Genomic DNA, 18,059 nt, shown 5'->3' with positions numbered 1-18,059 from the left:
TATTATGTATTATACATAACACACATAAGTGTTTATTTTGCCAAATAAACACATTCACATATTTCTCAAAATAAATTATCCATATAATTTACTTATATTTCTCAAGTGCATTTATTTAGAAACCCATTTCCTAAATGCTTCAAGTATTGATATTTATTTAAAGATCATATCATATAAATACATATCATAAGTGTTTGTCTAACTTGTTATTGGGTATGACCTGACTTGGATCATCACATACTAGCCACGTCAATTTAATATGTGTCTTGGGCATCCGAAATTCCAACAGATCCATTCGGTTATGCATTGCTGAGTCAGAAGATGATGTTGGTGCAGCATTGTCCATGGGTGAGTTTGGCATGAAGGGACTTGCAGTGACAGTTTCATTTGCCATGATTGAGTTGACTTCTTTCCCTTTGGTGTAGGCTAGAGGCTTGAATTTTCCATGTAATGGATGTCCTGGTGGATAGCCAACCACCTGATAACACTCTTCTTTGGTATGTCCCTCTCTGTTACACTGCCCACAGTAAATTCCTTTCTTGAATGGACTTTTTCTCTCTGTAGGCTTGAGTGGATAGATGTTTTTAGGCTTTTAGTTGACCATGGAAGGCTTATAGGGTGTGTGGGTGGACAAAGTGGCAGGGATGGTTGGTGGTTTTGGCAGAATGCCTTCTCTCTGTTTATCTTCTTGCCAAACCATTCCATATGCTTTGGCCACAATGGGCAGGGGTTGCTGCAGAAGAATTTGTCCCCTAATGTTTGCATAACACTCATCTAGACCCATCAAAAACTGTAACAAACCTCTTCTTTTGCTCCCTTTCTCCATTTTTCTTACCATTTTCACAAATACAAACACAAGTGCAAGCATAAGGTGCTTCTAAGGCATCTAACTCATCCCAAAGTCCTTTGAGTTTATGGTAATAAGTCTCAATACTCATGGTTTCTTTCCTCAGGTTGGAGATGTCAACAGAAACTTGATAAATTCTATGATTATCTAGCTGACTATAGTGCTCAATTAACTCAGTCCACAAGGCATGTGCAGTATGAATGAAACTAAGGTTATTTGCAATAGAATCACATACAGAGTTTAAAATCCAAGAGATTACCATGTCATTGGTTCTGTCCCAATGTGGTTTGAGAGGTGAAGTTGAAGTTGGCTCTTTGTACTCACCATTGACTATGGTGAGTTTGTTTTTAGCACTAAGTGCAATTAACATCGATCTTTTCCAAGTACTAAAATTCTCTGATCTTGTTAATTTCTTTCCAATCAGAATCTAACCAGGATGATCATTCTGATGAAGATATAAGGGATGATGAATCGACTCCACATTATTCTCTTCTGGAATTGTGGTGGAAGTTATTTCTGGCATCTTTGATTGTTGTTAATTTGATTACTTTGAGAAAATTTTGATGAATTTTGAGAAGAATTGAGAAATATGAAATTTTAGGGTTTTACTATTGAATTTGGGGAAAAGTTATTGAGAAAGAATTAGAGAAATCTGTCACTTAGGGTTTGAATCGGACCTGAATTAGTGAAGGATTCCGGTGTCTGATTTGATCACCGACGAGATTTCGGCGAGTAATTTTAGATCGGAAGGCTCTGATACCATATAAAGAAATGGATTTGAGAGAGAATCATTTTGGAATTTTGTTGTCTATTTCAAAAACTGAATAATACAAAGGAGTTTTGCAGTTTATATACTGTCAAACATTGACAGCCGCCTCTAACTACTTTCAGTTATAAAGTTACACTACTAACCCTCTAACTACAAAACTATTTACATAATGTGACTAAATGTAATATTACATCATATTGCAATATAAAAGTGCTGTCATCACCATCTTTTTCATCTTGGAGCTGGACTTTGTAATTGATGAAGTGTTACATACAGTATTTACTCTTGACATTTCTGGATCTTCATTTAGAGATACATTACATGTATCTTCATACGGGATAATATAAAAACTTTAAAACCTCAATATAGTTGTCCGCCCGGTTGCTTTTGTTGAAATTATTACTTTTCATTCTCCCATGCTCTAGTAATTGCATGCATCGTGCATTTGACCACAAGCAAAGGAAAACAATGGGAGATTTAGAAAGGGGAATAAAAAGAACCCTATATAGCTCATCTTCCACTCATAGGCAGCATTGTAAATGGATCGAAGGAACACAAAGGAGGCATTGTTTATGTTCGTTCGTTTAACTTAACAAACGATACACGAACGGATAATTGAACAAAAAAGTTGTGTTCATGTTCGTTCATAAACAAAACTGTCTTTTTCATGTTCGTTCTTTGTATTCATGAACGAATGTTCACGAACATAAATGAAAATCACAAACAAATGAACACAAACGAACGAACACTAGCGAACAGACACGGACAAACATATAATTGGAAACTTTATATATAAAATTTAACTATAAAGGTTTTTTTATAAGAATAATTTATATTTAGTTTTTGTTTTGAAAGTATGAATAATTAGCTATTGATTAAGATATTCAGTATATTATACACAAAAAGAAGTTATATTTACATTATGCACGAATATATACGAATAAACCCTCATGAACATAAATAAACGATGTTCATAAACATGTTCATGATATAAATGAACGAATGTTCAAGAACATAAACCTAATGAACGTTCACAAACAAATTATCAAATATTAATAAACATAAATGAACGAACGAGAGCGTTGTTTTTATATTGTTTATTTATTTATCCAATTATAAATGAGATAAAACAAAAAGTTGCATTCAACGACTGGTAATCAAACACAAACACAATGAACTTGTAATCAAGATATTAAATAGGTAATCAAGATATTAAACAGTTTTGAAAATTAGAACACCCGATTCTAAACTTTGAAGTGACACTTTGGAAAGTGGAAACGTCCCCATTACTTCCTCCCTCTGCAACCACTAAAGTGAAACCACCGAACACCTCTTTATTTACTGTCCATTCATGGATTCATTATGGAGTTGTATTCAAACATGGTGTCATGGTGTTTCTGTGAAACCACAAAACCTGAAAGACCTTATGGAACTTCACAAATCCCACTTCATAACCCGATCCAAGCAAGTAATCAGTCAACTCATCATCCTTGTCCACATGTGGTGTGACACCCCCAAAATATTTAATCTTTTGAAAAAGAAAGGTGTGAACAATTTGAAGAATCATAATCACACATTCTAACAAACGACCTTTAAATGAGACGTTATTGGATTTTATTTATAAACAAAGCATTTCTTTACAAGGAAAGTAGATACGTTCATAGAACTTGAACAACTACTTCTAATACAAAAAAAAATTAACTAATCAAATGCTCCGTTTCTCTAATGTATGCATATGAGACTCCAAACCAAGTCTGCTCCGATACAACCTAAATTTTCTGAGAATACAGTTTAAAAGACGTCAACATAAAGTTGGTGAGGTCATAGGTTTTACAGCAATATAATGTGGCGGTAATAAGCTTTTAGTGCTACCCTCACCAGTATAATCACAATGATATCCTTGATCATTAATCCGAAATACTTTTGGAAATACTTTTCCACAATAGATAGTCATAATATAAAGATAGATAGGTATTCTATCGTAATGAAAACTTAATTGATATTCATACCATGAATATCCATAGGTAAACTGTTAATACAGAAACTTAACAGACAATTCACATAATAACAATATATAGGTCATTACTGTAACCAAAGAACTTTCTCATATAATTCATATCATAAGAATACACATGTCTTTGTTGGAATCCCAGAACCTTGTATTTCAATTTAGACGATATATATAGGTCTTTACTGTCATCACAGAACCTTAATATATACTTCACATATTAACAACATATAGGTTTTTACTGCCACCACAGAACCTTAATATATATATTTCACATCTGAACAATATATAGGATTTCACTGTCATCACGGAACCTTATATTTCACATATACAATATATATAGGTCTTTACTGCCGTCACAGAACTTTAATATATATTTCACATATTAACAATATATAGGTTTGTACTGCCATAACAGAACCTTAATATATATTTCACATCTTAACAATATATAGGTTTTCACTGTCATCACAGAACCTTATATTTCCCATTATACAATATATTTAGGTCTTTACTACCATCACAGAACCTTAATATAGATTTCACATCTTAACAATATATAGGTTTTCACTGCCATTACAGAACCTTATATTTATATAGATCACTTCATATATTATTTTATCGAATCCGAGCATATTAAATCATAATAAAACATACAATGTCCTAGAATCCGAGATAGTAGTTTAACATATTTATTCTTCAAATTTAAACCCGTGCGTTCATATAGAAATTTGTTTCACGAAATATTTCCAGAGGGTATGAATAAAAATGATATCCAATTTGTATATAACATTCTCTCAAAATAAGTGCATCTCAGTATAAAAAAATTTAGACAATGTATTCTCAGCCCAAAACGTAAAAGAGCTAATAAGGGGCTATGAGTCTCACCTTAGCAACAATAAAATGAAGTGATGAAAATGTAATGAGATGATGAGGAGGTCAACTAACCAAATCGAGAGATTCTAAACACAATATGATTTATTTACTTTCTTTCTTCAAAGCTAAACCTTCTATAAGGTTATTTATTAATAAGCTTGTCAACGTAACTAGTTTCAGGTTCTTTCAATAACCTTTGTCGTCTATTTTGAAATATTTATAAATGATACATGATTTATATATAGAAGATTTGTTTATAAATCATTTTTGAAATATCATAAATAAGCTAAGTAGTTAGCTTAATATGCAAATACGCTTATTTGTAAAATGAAAGTATATTTGATAGTATTGATTAATGTCAATACGATATCCTTAAGAAATGTATTCATGGATGAATACTAAAGCATATATACATATGTATATGTGAAGAGATACTTTAAACAGTAGGATTATAACTAATACAAAAATGTATTAATTTCAAGATGAAGAGATACTTTAGATGACAAGAATTATAACTAATACAAAAATGTATTAATCATAGATGAAAAGATACTTTTATAGTTTGTATTATAATCAATACAAAATGTATTAATTAAAATTGAAGGAATACCTTAAATGGCAAGAAAAACCAGTATTGTACTTCATGTTGTGTCAAGTCATGAGGTTAGGGTTATGTAGTACCCAAACGGTGAACCAAGTTGCGTTAAATTGCAAACTACAATCCCCTTCGTTGGTGTACCCCGAAGAGGCCCAAATGTCATTAAATTTGACTATTATAAATGAAGTACTTTGGTTAAAAAGGATAACAAGGATATATTCTATCCGAAACAAGAAATCAAAATATGAAATAATTCACAGATTGTGAAATACGATTTATATAAAAATAGGATAGTTAAATATATAACTATACATTTATTTATATACCATAATTAGTATATAAAGGTATTTACTAGAAGTGATTTACTAATGTATTTCTACAAAAGTGCCAACGATTCAATATTCGTATAAAAGCGTTATTTAACGTATTTAAATATAAATACATATCATTTGAGTATAAAATAAGTTGACAACCATTTCAATACATAACATATAGTTCTAAATTCATAGATCAAAGTATAGTAAGGTTAAATAGAAACATTTACAAGTATGATGAGTTTACGAGATTCAAGTTTAAAATGAGGATGTGACGAGAACACCGATGACTAATGATTGAATATAGCAAGAACTTGGACTTGGAATTTTGATAAAAACCACAATATCACAGCCCTAATTGGCCATTACAACAACCCATATTGACGATCTTGGAATTCTTGAAGATAACAACTTTACTTGTGAATTTTCTTGCAAAGTAACCTTACTTTTGCTTAGAACTTTTTAGGAGTTCTTGAGACTTAATATTATAAGGGAGGGGGATGATTATAGAGTTGTGGAATACTAATTATTGAGGGAGAATGAATTGTGGGAGGTGCCAGTTTGAATGAAGGCATTGGTTAGTATTTATAGGCAAAGTAAGTTACTTAGTTAGCTAAAATGTATGGTGTAATAGTTGTGATGGTGGCTGAAACCAAGGAAGAAAGGAGGTGATTCTTGCTTGTTTACCAAGGTAGTGATGTGTTGTATTTGTGTTGGAAGTAAAAGGAAAAGGGTGATATGTTCCTTTTTTTAATGGTTAAAACAAATATCTAGTTAAATGTGTTTATATAATTTGTGTAAGTATATAAAATATATACTAGCTTTTTATAAACTTAAGAGTAATGTTTATAAAAGATGATGATGTGTTCAAAATGTGGTGAAAGGATATAGAAAGTGGTGATGTGTTCAAAACCTAATGGTTTAAAAAATATCTAGTAAAACTAACTAGTTAACCTCCTTATTATTTACGAGATTAATTAAATTTTCTTAGTTTTTTCGAGTGTGGCACTTTATGAATTATAAATCATAATCGAATGTTGGAACACTAGTTATTAGGTTTCCTTAAGTCTTAAGTTCATACGAGAAAGACTCACGCGAAAAATAAACGTTTTACGATTTTTCATGAATTTTGAACTTTTTATTTTCTATTTGCTCATCATCAAGGTTTTTAAACTTGCTAAGGGAGTTTATATATTAGACTAGATTCCAACATAATAATCAAATAAAAGTTTAACACATACTTCATTACTTGATTAAACTTCACTTAATTTAGAATTAGGATATGGGTGAAAAGACTAACTTAATAATCTTTTAATTATAAAATTTTGTTGACCCGATTTTGACGATTGTCACATATGGGTGATTTGGAAAACCAAGAACCTGTGTAGATTCTCTAACAAATAGCCTTCCCTTCGGTTCGCTTTTAAGGAACTTAAAGGAACTAGTTTTTTCTTGTAATCTAACTGTAACACCCCAAGATTTTCAAGGTAAATAAATTAACCCTTTTTGTAGTTTTGACATTAAATTAATTTCCTAGTATTTTATTTTTGGTTACGTGATTAATTTAGTTGGAACTTTAGCAGATAGTGGGTATTTTACCCACCTAATTTCCTTTGATGCGTAGCATCAAGATGAGATGTCAGCCATCCCTTCCATTGTAATTCACTCTTTCTTTCTTCTTCATTCTCAAATCTTCTCCTCAATTTTCATTCTAACTAATTCTCATCTTTAATTCAATCCAAATATCCTTCAAGAAATTAACAATAAACCATATTATAGTGTGTGGGTAGTGTGGGCTGAATTTCAAGGGAAGAAAGTGCGATTTTAATCTCAATCTAAGTTACTTCCTTCAAGGTAAGATTATGTATAGTTTTTGCCCAAATTAGGGTTCTTGAAATCCCCAATTTGTGGGTTTTTGATGGGATTGAGATTATGTATAGTTTTTTCCCAAATTATTATACATTAGTGTTTTGTAATTGAGTTGCATGATGAAATTTATTAGAAATTATAAACGAAGTCAATAAAACCCAAACTTTGTAAAATTAATGACTTTGTTAGTTAAGTGAAATGATGATGATGATGAACTAAATTCACCATATGAAGGTTTGAAAATAAGGAACTCAAAGACAAAATGGCATGATTATGGTTTAGGAATGCTAGTTAAATATTAGTATGGCTAAGTTGAGTTGCCCAAGATTGTGAATATAGTCTTATATGCATATTGTGATCATTTGCTAGGTTGGAAGCTTTGCAACTATTGTGAAAATCTTGATTGTTGTTAGTCGCGGAGGAAGTGAGTAAATTTGCATACTCTTATATGTGTGTTGGGTCGATTAACGGATTCCGTGTGTGGTAATCGATTTGGCGTTATGGCCTAATTTTGAGGTCGGGGCCTAAGAACCCCATAGTTGTATTGAGATGAGACCTAAGAACCTCTTTGATTATTGTTTAGCGTATATCGATCCATGTATGTGTTGTTAGCGCAAAAGTGAGGATGCAAGTGATGGTATGACGGTACCATTGGCTACATGCGATAGTCTTTTGCGTTTTTGCCCTCCTTCGTATATACATTTGTATGTAAGTTTATTCACTAAGCATTCGCTCATATTTTAGTTGTTTACCATTTTATAGGTTGTCCTTGAAGAAGGAACTAAGTATCGTTGATTTGAAGTTGTTGACTTCAAGTGCTAGTGACTTCAATGTATTTTGGCCATCCATGAAAGAATAGCATTTCGGTTAGAAACTTAGTTAATCCCCTCTCAAACTCTTGGCTTTTGATACATGTATCTTTTGATGGAATTGTTGTGTATGATGTATTATAAGTCTTGAAGTCATGACTATCATGATGGTTTGAAGTCTAAATCATTTTAGAGTCAAATTGCCCATTTTGTCACTATGGGTAAATGCGGGTGAGTGACCCGTTTGGTCGTTTTAATGTACATTTCAATGGTTAAGGTTTCGAAAGTATCCATTCTGTTGTAATATGTATTTTACTATTTTTGGTGTTTTGATTTGAGCATTTGAGTTTTGAAAAGAGTTTGAATCCATTTGAGTCAAAATACTTTTGTGCAGATCGTAAATTTACGGCCAAGGACCATAAATTTACGACCCTTGTATTTTCGAGCTACTTTTGATCAACCGATACACCTCGATCGTAAATTTACCAGTGTTGTGAAACTCAACCGATACACCTCGATACAGCCGAGTTGGATCGTGTATCGACCAACTAACGATACGAGTTTTCCATACTCGGTTTAAAAATCGTCAGGGTTCTAGAATCGGGTCAACTTGGTCAAGACTCGGCTGTATCGGTCAAGAATTGGCTATATCGGTCAAGACTCAGTTGTGTCGGATCAGGTCAACCAAAGTCAAACTATTTTTCTTTTTTTTTTAAAGCTTTTATTAATTATTGTTTGGGTTAGAATTTTCGCTAATAGGATCCTGACTAGAATTTACACTTTAGTCCTTCTGAAATAAACACTTAATAACGTGTAGTCCTAAAGGATCCTTGATCCCAGTTAGTTTATTAGTTCAGACTATGTTATGTTATTATTTTAAGAGAACATGATCTTGATATCTTCAAGATCCATGATTTCACTAACGAATATATGTCTAGTATAGTAGATATTATGTGCAGGAATAAAGTAAAAGCGTGTTATATGAAGAAAACGTGTTTCAACGGATAGTTTACCACTTCAACTACAAGAATTGGGATTGATAATAGATTTACCAATTGAAGAATAACACTCAACGGTCATCTATGCCATTTCTTCAGTGTAGAGAGCAATTCCAGGAAGATCTCGGATATTTCGGAGATATGGTTCAACGTCTAGCTCTATAAATAGAAGAAGATCTCGTTCAGAAGAAGGAGACATCACATACATTACACACATAAGCAATCATCATATAAGCAATCACCACCACCAACAACAAGTTAGTTACTTAGCTGTTATTAGTTTTCTTATTCATTCGTCCCTTCATTCATTGTAATAATTCAAAAACATTAATAATAATAAGAGAACAACAGGTAGGATCAATTGAATCCTCCCGGGGTTTTTTTTACCTAAGATCACTTAACTGGATCAAGGGTTTTTCATCGTCAACAAAATTTTGGTGTCGTTGTACTTTTCTGTTTTTCCTTAAGATCCTAGCTTTAATTCGTAGTGCTTTACTTTTATCTTCAACCGTTTTCTTAATTATTCGAAATATTTTTGTCTCAAAGGCTTTCTCAAAACTCTTTTTAGTTAAAACTCTTAGTTTTAGTCGTTATTGTTAAGAAAACTTTACTTTTAATTGAAGATCCTTGAACACCAAACCCCACTTACAAATGTTTGGTTCTTGTCATCTTGAGTTGTCTAAAATCCTTTCTAAAACTATCTTAGGTAATTTTTGACCGAAACAATTTGGCGCCCACCGTGGGGCAAAAAGGTGTTTTTTTCAAATAAGATCAGTGTCATAAAAACAAAGATTTTGTTCTAAATAAAAATTTTGTGTCACGGAAAACTTTTTCTAGAGGAAATTATGTCTGAGCAATCTCAAAATCCCTCTTCTTCTGATTCGGGCAACGATTATCCTTACATAAAAGAGTATTTGAGAAACCCTCATGAAAATCCAAGATTCCTGGCTGAGCGGACCTTAAAAGGAAAAACCGAAGGTATCCCTTCGATACATCCGTATTTGGCTATGCTATGGAAAAAACATTTCGATCAATTCCATAGGATGATTCCTAATGAGGAACCTGAGGAAATAACCCAACGATCAGACGAATCAGTGTAGAGTTATATGGAAAGGTTCGAACGTACTCAGGGATCAGCTTTGAAGGTCAAGAAGAATCTCTTGAAGATCGAATCATCTAACAAGATCCAAAAGGATTCAGGTATGACAAACAAAGGTAAGAGTGATAAGAAATATTTACAATTTTCTCATTATCATTTTACCACTGATATGTGTGGACTTCTCACTATTATGAAAAGTCTGGGGGACAAGGTTAATTGGCCAGAAACATTACCTAGGAAATTTTATACTGAAAGAACTAAATGATGTGTTTTTCATAGAATTTTTGTTCATGAAACTAAAGAATGTGCAACATTTAATTATGAACTATGGAGATTAATACATGAAGGTTTATTAGATGAAATACTTCCTAATAAAAATTGGATATTAGCAAAAAAGTAATTTTCGAAATAAAAGTCAGTAGATTTATTATGATGCTAACCTAAGCAAATGAGTTGTGTTGGCCATAAGGGCTGGCATGAACCATTAGCATGTGTTTTGTCTTGATGCTCTTATGCAGGATCATTAACATTTAAGATCTTAACGGATGAAGATCATGAGCTATTATCCAAGGTACAAATCCTAAACAAAAACAGTTTCTCCTAAGTCTAAATTCTACAACGGATTACAGTGGATTGAACTAAAAATTCAATCCTAGGTTGAAGGGATCGCCTTCTCGAACGTTGAGGTTAACATTAACACCTCATTTCGCTCGGAACGCACGTCATAAAAAATTCTTGATTGTGGGTAGACCCTCATGGTTAGGAATTTTTAAAGGGTTGTTGATTTTGCAATCAACTCATTTGGTTATGACCACAAGTAATAGACAGTCATAAAAAAGAATAGGGATAATCTCTCTATTGAATACAAACGATTGACAAATGAATTGGCCAACAAACTTACAAATAGATTGATTAATTATCATTTGCAGTGATTTATGCATTTGAACAGGGAATAAAGACGAAGAAGATTTGAATGCAAAAGACTTGTCCAAGGATCCATAAGAAACAAAGGTATGGAATAAAAGTCTTAATTTAATAACAATTAGGAAACAGAATAATGGAAAATTAAAATTAGAACTAAGGGTTAGGCCTCATATTATTGCGGTTATGGGAAGGTTGTTTGGTATTGATCCCTAACTTGTTTTCTTCAACTGCTTCATTTTCCCCAAATATATGAGGATATTTGACTTTTAGCCACCCTGAAAAGCTTTTCAAATTGTTAACTTCTGCCTTTGTATTACTCAATTCCTTCTTTAAACTTGCCATCTCCTTTAAAGTTTGATTTATGTTGTCCATGATTGAAACTAAAAGACGGTTAGCGCTTTTGATAATTTCATTTTTGCACATGATTTCTGCTTCGTAGGAGTCAAACAATTTTTCAATGATCTAAGAAAATAAAAATAAAAAGTTTAGAAACCAATAAGAAATTAAAAGATATGGTTAAAGTAAAAAACTTACTGAAATGGATCACTCTCTAAGTCTTTTAGGTGCCCTACTTCTAGATGATGACTCGCCCTCCATTGAATTATTATAGATATTTATAGAAAAGGAGAAGATAATTTGAATATATTCTTTGGGCATGAGAATATATGTGTGACAAAAAATTATCTTGGATATAAATAAGTCAATTGGGGGAAACTAAATCGAGAAAAATGGGGTTTCACTGTCAAATCAAAGCGCGTAGGGAACATTGATCATTGAATATTGGGATACTAACATTAGGGATTAGATGTTTCGTGGAAGATATGTATTAAATGCAGTTTCTTAAAAAAGAGATGCGAGGATTAAATGCCTCAATCGATTAAAGATCAAATGTTATTCTCTAAGAAGGAATAAAACAAAGGTACAATATTTAAAACAATTGTATAGATTTCCTATGTTGATCTAATTTACTAGCGAATGCCTCTTTAGCAAATGACTCTTCTAGATTAGATAATGAACTACTCCACTTGTTAACATCCCAACTAGGAAATACAAGACCCATAGTTTTTGCTTCTGCTGCCATAAGTAGCTTAGTTTCTAAGACTTGGATGGTTGCATTCATATGAAAAACCCTTAGTAATGCCTCTTGTTCTGCATAATGCCAAGCGATATTTTCATGAAGCTTGGATTTAGCCTTAGATGTTTCTGCAATTGCATCGTTTAATGTCTCTCTTCGTATGATAGAAAGTTTTCTTAGGTGAGCAATAGTTTTCTTAGGTCTTTTTCTTAAGACTCATTGAGATAATGAAAACAGAATAATCAAGAAAATTAAGAAATTATTCTTACTAAATCAAATTCCTCTTTGATGAAAGACGTCGCCTTCGAACCTTCTGTGATTAAGTTGTTTGGCTGAAGGATCGGTGTCGGGAGTATCCATAGCCTTAGAATCGCCCATGATGTGCAAAAGATTAATAGAGCCTATAGGTATTTATAAGCTATGATCCCCAGGATTATCTCAACAATATTTCAAAAACTTCCTAATGCTGGGACAATTAGAAAAATAGGGAAATACAAGGTTATAGCCTTAGTAACATAAGTTGAAAATGGCCAACATAAACCATTTTAATACACCACAAGAACTAACCATTCCTGGTTAGTTAACCCCCCATAGAAATTGTTTAAAGTACAAACCACTAGCCCTAAGAAAATTAATATATTGTTCATAACTTAAAAACATTAGATTAGTCCTCCTCCATCTGTTCCACGACCAGATCTTCAGCAACTTCTTCTTCCTTCTTCTCTTCATCATCCTCCGAGACATCCACTAGTTTGGGATGGTCACCTCCTTCGCTCAGGGCAATATCTTTCTCAGATCCTTCATCGTTAGATTCAACTGTCTCAGAGTTCTTTTGAGGGAACAAAGCCAATGTCTCCTCCCAATCCGCTACATTCCACTTGTTAGTCTCAAAACCTTCTGCTTTTTCTTCGGAAGCCATCTTGATTTTAGCCTTAAGAACACTACAAGAAGCACTATTGAGACACCTTTCTTTTTGAGCATGCAGAGCTTTCTTCATCTTCTCATCATTACCCTTTTCAACTTCCTTTGCCCTTGCCATATAATAATCACGGTTCTTGGTTAGATTAGCCTTATCCTCCTTTAGTTTCTTCAATTCAGCCTTCAAGGTCTTAATTTCATTTGCCTTTAAATTCACTTCTTCCGCTATGCTAGTCATTCTTTGATTCTCTTCCATAGCTCTGTCTTTGGCAGTTTTCAACAACTAATGGAAGAAAAAAAATTAGGCGGATATCTTAGAAGGTAAAAAAGGTAGAAAAATAGCAAATGACTTAACATTGCAGCTTGATCTAAAGCGACATTTAGACTCATATTAGGGGCAATTTGACTGACAGGGATGGGATTCATGGGTCGAACTGAATTATCAAACTCAGGGTTTAAATCTGAATGAGTATGCTTAGGACGCTTAAATGCCTTGGTGGTGGTGTTTCCAGAAGTAGTTTTGCCTTTACCAGTAGATTCTGACTTGATACCCCCAATATGTTGATTAACAGTATCTAGATTATAAACTCTAGAGTCTGTATTAGGAGATTTTGGTAGAGCTTGAAAAGTTCTGATCTCTGCTGGAAGAGACAATATGTTTTTCACCCTGCTTGGTCCTGAATCTTCACTAGTAGGAAATCCTTCGAGATTGGCTGTAACAAAATCAATTAGAAGCAAATAACCATTAAACTGAACAGATGAGATAAAGAGAAAAATGAGTCCCTACCCTTCTCCATCCAAGCAGTAGGAAGATAGGATCCTTTAGGAAGAGACTTTTTTGAAACATAGAAAAACCTGCTTTTCCATAATGGGTCATTTTGAGTAACACCCAAAGCCAACTTCTCATCCTTCTTAGGAGCCTTAAGCATGTAGTAACCAGGGCCAAAAGTTTTCAAATTGTATGCTAAGGGAAGATCTGATAACTTAAATTCAATCTTTTTCTCCTTAACTAGGTTGTCTAAAACATATAGGGTTCTCCATAGCATAGGCATAGCTTGAGGATATGCTAATTTTGAAAACTTAAAGAACTGTTCATACATTTTGGGAAAGGGGAATGATAGTTTTAGATTTTCAAAAGGAAATCTAGGAAAACAAACCCAAAGATCTGATTGCATGTCAGAAGTAAGAGTAGGATCGAATGCCCTAAGTTCAGTGCCTTTAGGAAAGTAATCCTTAATCTTATGAATATCACTATCAACAAACGAGCATTTACTAGGGTTTTTAGCGATGTAAGTAGGACCGAAGCCTTCGCTCACTTTGATTGAGGAACGGGAATAAGATATTCGAGGCATAACTTAATAAACGAAAGTAAAACAATATAAAACTTGAAAGATTGAAGAAAAAAGAAAAACTAACCTTTATGGTTTGAAGAGATGTTGGCTCAAGATAAAAGTGATAAAAGGGAAAAACTGTCGATATATGTGGAAGAGTTGGAGATAAATGTGGGTAGTTGTAAAAGTCCTATCAATGCAGATTTTACCCCTTGATTTTCGTTTGACTGCTAAAATTAACCATGACTTATAAAACTTATGTTTATTTGCAATGAAATATAAATTTTGGGGACAAATGTTTGGGGTAGAATTTTCGCTACTAGGATCCTGAATAGAATTTACACTCTAGTCCTTCTGAAATAAACACTTAATAATGTGTAGTCCTAAAGGATCCTTTAATAATGTGTAGTCTAAAAGGATCCTTGATCCCGATTAGTTTATTAGTTCAGACTATGTTATGTTATTATCTTCAGATAACAGGATCTTGATACCTTTAGGATCCATGATATCACTAACGAATATATGTCTAGTATAGTAGATATTATGTGCAGGATTAAGTAAAAGTGTTATATGAAGAAAACGTGTTTCAACAGATAGTTTACCACTTCAACCACAAGAATCGGGATTGATAATAGATTTACCATGTGAAAAATAACACTCAACGGTCATCTATGCCATTTCTTCAGCGTAGAGAGCAAGTCCAGGAAGATCCCAGATATTTCGGAGATATGCTTCAACGTTTAGCTCTATAAATAAAAGAAGATCTCGTTCAGAAGAAGGAGTGTCACACCCCGCCAAATCACTTTGGCAGGTTATGACTATAGCTGATTCATAACACAAATTGTACAGAGAATGACCACTAAATGTGTCGTTTTTATTTATTAAGCATAATATTATTGTCTTTATAACATAACTTCTACAATAATATTAATTTCAAATTACATAGGAGCTTATTTTTATTGACTAGTGCCAGACACTTGAACAATCCATATGAGTTTCCTACTTTGCTCCATGAAAATCCAACATACTAGTTATCTGAGAAATACATGCTAAAACGTCAACATAAAGTTGGTGCGTCATAGGTTTATCATATCTACATAGTTTATGGATCACAAGGTTTTTATAATATATATAGTACTATACAACTGAGCTCCCAATACCGAAGCTTAACAATGATATAGTTACCCCATGCGTAGTATTTTCATCCTCAAGTACTATGAATCAAATAATTGTACACCCGTTTGATCATGCCGATCAAGTTAGTGCTACTAACTCGGGTGGGGGTACCAAACCTAATATATCTATTCACAAAAACTCGCGCTTAAGTCCATAACTAACGGTATTCAAATAGGGGATTTGATAGGATGAGAAACAACTCAGGCAGTATATAGTAACAAAGTACTTGTGTCCAATCTTAAAACAAGTAAAGTTATGCATGTATTCTCACCCCAAAATGAAATTTTTAAAAGGGGGCTATGAACTGACCTTAGGACAATAACGCGGTAATAATATCCGAGCGTCCTAAATAAATTATGAGATTTTTACTAACTAAAAATCGTTAGGAAATTAAATATTTTTAAGCCTCAAGCCATAATGTCTAACACCTTAGTTACTAATATGAACTCCGTTTTTAATTGAGGAAAAGTTGTCTCAATTTGTGTGTATATCAATGTACAATTTGTGCTCGTTATAGCATTATGTAGAATTTGTTACAACACGACTTGAATCCATGTTTTCAGTATAGTGGAAACAACAAATTCTGATTATCAATCCTTCACTATAAGTTCAAACATGATCGATGTATCTTTTATATATAATTATATATCTATGTACATAACTTTTATATGTGTCAACCTTAAGTACTCAAGGAAGCTTCTAATTTAATTATGTTTCTACTCATATTTATGTTTTCATCAATAAGCATCTAGTCCAATATTTGTGGTTTTTAAGTATTCAAAATCTGCAAAATTTCATGTACATATGGACTTCAATATGCTAGTTTCTAAAGTCATCACAGGTATACTCTGTTCTTATTTCCAATACTCATTTTGGTTTTATAATTTTCGATATTAATTAACTACAGCAACATTGTTAAGAAGCAAAAGGCTAATGCTTGATTATATATGTGTAGATTAGAGAAGGTCTTGGCTTGCTTATATGACTAACCTAAGATCATGTGAAGCATACTCACAAAGTTAATGTCAATTAGCATTTCATGTTTATAGTCTATTGTCCCTAAAGTTCATTCATGGTGTAGACGGGCGATATCGCGGTATGAGTTTTTAGAACCATTACCTCGATACGGGTCATAAGACTTACATTTATGGGAACCGAGAAGCATGGGAAAGAATTCTAGGACAAAATGAGCTCCTGGATCATGATAACCGAAAACGTACTGTTAGAAATCCAAAAATAGTGATACATTGTAATTTAAGTTATGGACTTACTTATTAAGTCATGTGTTGATGATTTCTAAGGTTGAGGGGCTAATTGTGATAATTAGCATAGTTGGTTAGTTTAGACTATAAATAGCCCTCAATACCTTAGAAATCATAACTTTTGTATAACCTTGACATACCATTACACCTGAATAACACACACTTGATCCCAATTCTCTCTCAACACACACACAAACACCAAGAACACACACACACACAAAACCGCAATTGTTGATGTGAATTCGAGTGATAAAATCGTGTTGTTACATGTGGTATCAGAGAAAAAAATCGTTTTGATCTCGATCCATAACTGAATTCAATCACAAATCATCAAACAATCACCTGTTAATTCTGTTTTTAATCCTGTTCTTGTTCGTTTTTTTTATCACTGAAAATTCAAAAATAACCTCTCAAATCACATAAAATCACAAATGTTTGTTCACCGTTCGATTCCTCATAGTTAATTACATAATCCTCTCAAGTTTCGTGTTCTAATTCGATCTGGATCAAAAGTTCAGATTTTGAGTTTTTGGCGCTAAAAATTTGGGATTTGATTCTGTTGTGTTATAAGCTGAATTGTGTTAATCGGAACGTTGCTAAGGTTAAAACAAACTTTTTGCAAGTGGTTTCATGTTCCAATTCTCAGAAAATCAAAAGATATTGAAGTTTTAAAAATCGTCAATGGAGTTGTTCATGTTCAGAGGTTGAAGACGACTTTGTGAAGCTAAAACGATCTTATTTAGATCGTTTTAGTGTTTTTCTTTCATACTTACATTTCAGTGTTGTGGCTTGTAAAACGATACAATTTAGATCGTTTTGACAAGTGTGCTTGTGGTGAGAAGAGTTGATTGTGGCTAACTGATCCTTTGGATTGGTTTTGGTCAATTCAATTTCTTGAAAATAATCAAGTATTGGTGAAATTCTGTGAAGAAATCCAAAACGATCTCTTTTAGATCGTTTCAGACTTTGACTTTTAGATCGTTTCAGTTTTGGTGAATCCAAAACGTCTCTTTTAGATCGTTTCATATTTCACTCAAACAAATTTCTGGTTTGATTACTTCTTGGGTAACTGATCTTCATGATTGGTTTTGCTCAATTCATTCCATTACATTTCATACCAAAACTCTGTCCAAATTCATTCAGAATACTTAGAATTTTTCATCTTGATCATTTTATTCCTAAAGAC

At 32.9% G+C, this 18,059-nt stretch overlaps 1 protein-coding gene across 1 annotated transcript; it reads right to left on the bottom strand.

The window, feature by feature from the left end:
• Positions 1 to 770: 770 nt before the first annotated feature.
• LOC122597043 lies at positions 771 to 1,217 on the bottom strand. The gene has a single exon (XM_043769678.1). It carries the CDS (start codon positions 1,215 to 1,217, stop codon positions 771 to 773), a length of 447 nt encoding a protein of 148 aa, XP_043625613.1.
• Positions 1,218 to 18,059: the final 16,842 nt, after the last annotated feature.

This window comes from Erigeron canadensis, chromosome 4 (assembly GCF_010389155.1).
Source record: "Erigeron canadensis isolate Cc75 chromosome 4, C_canadensis_v1, whole genome shotgun sequence".
Taxonomy (NCBI): domain Eukaryota; kingdom Viridiplantae; phylum Streptophyta; class Magnoliopsida; order Asterales; family Asteraceae; genus Erigeron; species Erigeron canadensis.
Note: the sequence above shows the minus strand (reverse complement) of the source record. Positions and strands in the feature narration are given on the sequence as shown.

Coding starts and splice junctions, on each gene's coding strand:
- LOC122597043 (XM_043769678.1), bottom strand. CDS start 1,217: ATGTTAATTGCACTTAGTGCTAAAAACAAACTCACCATAGTCAATGGT.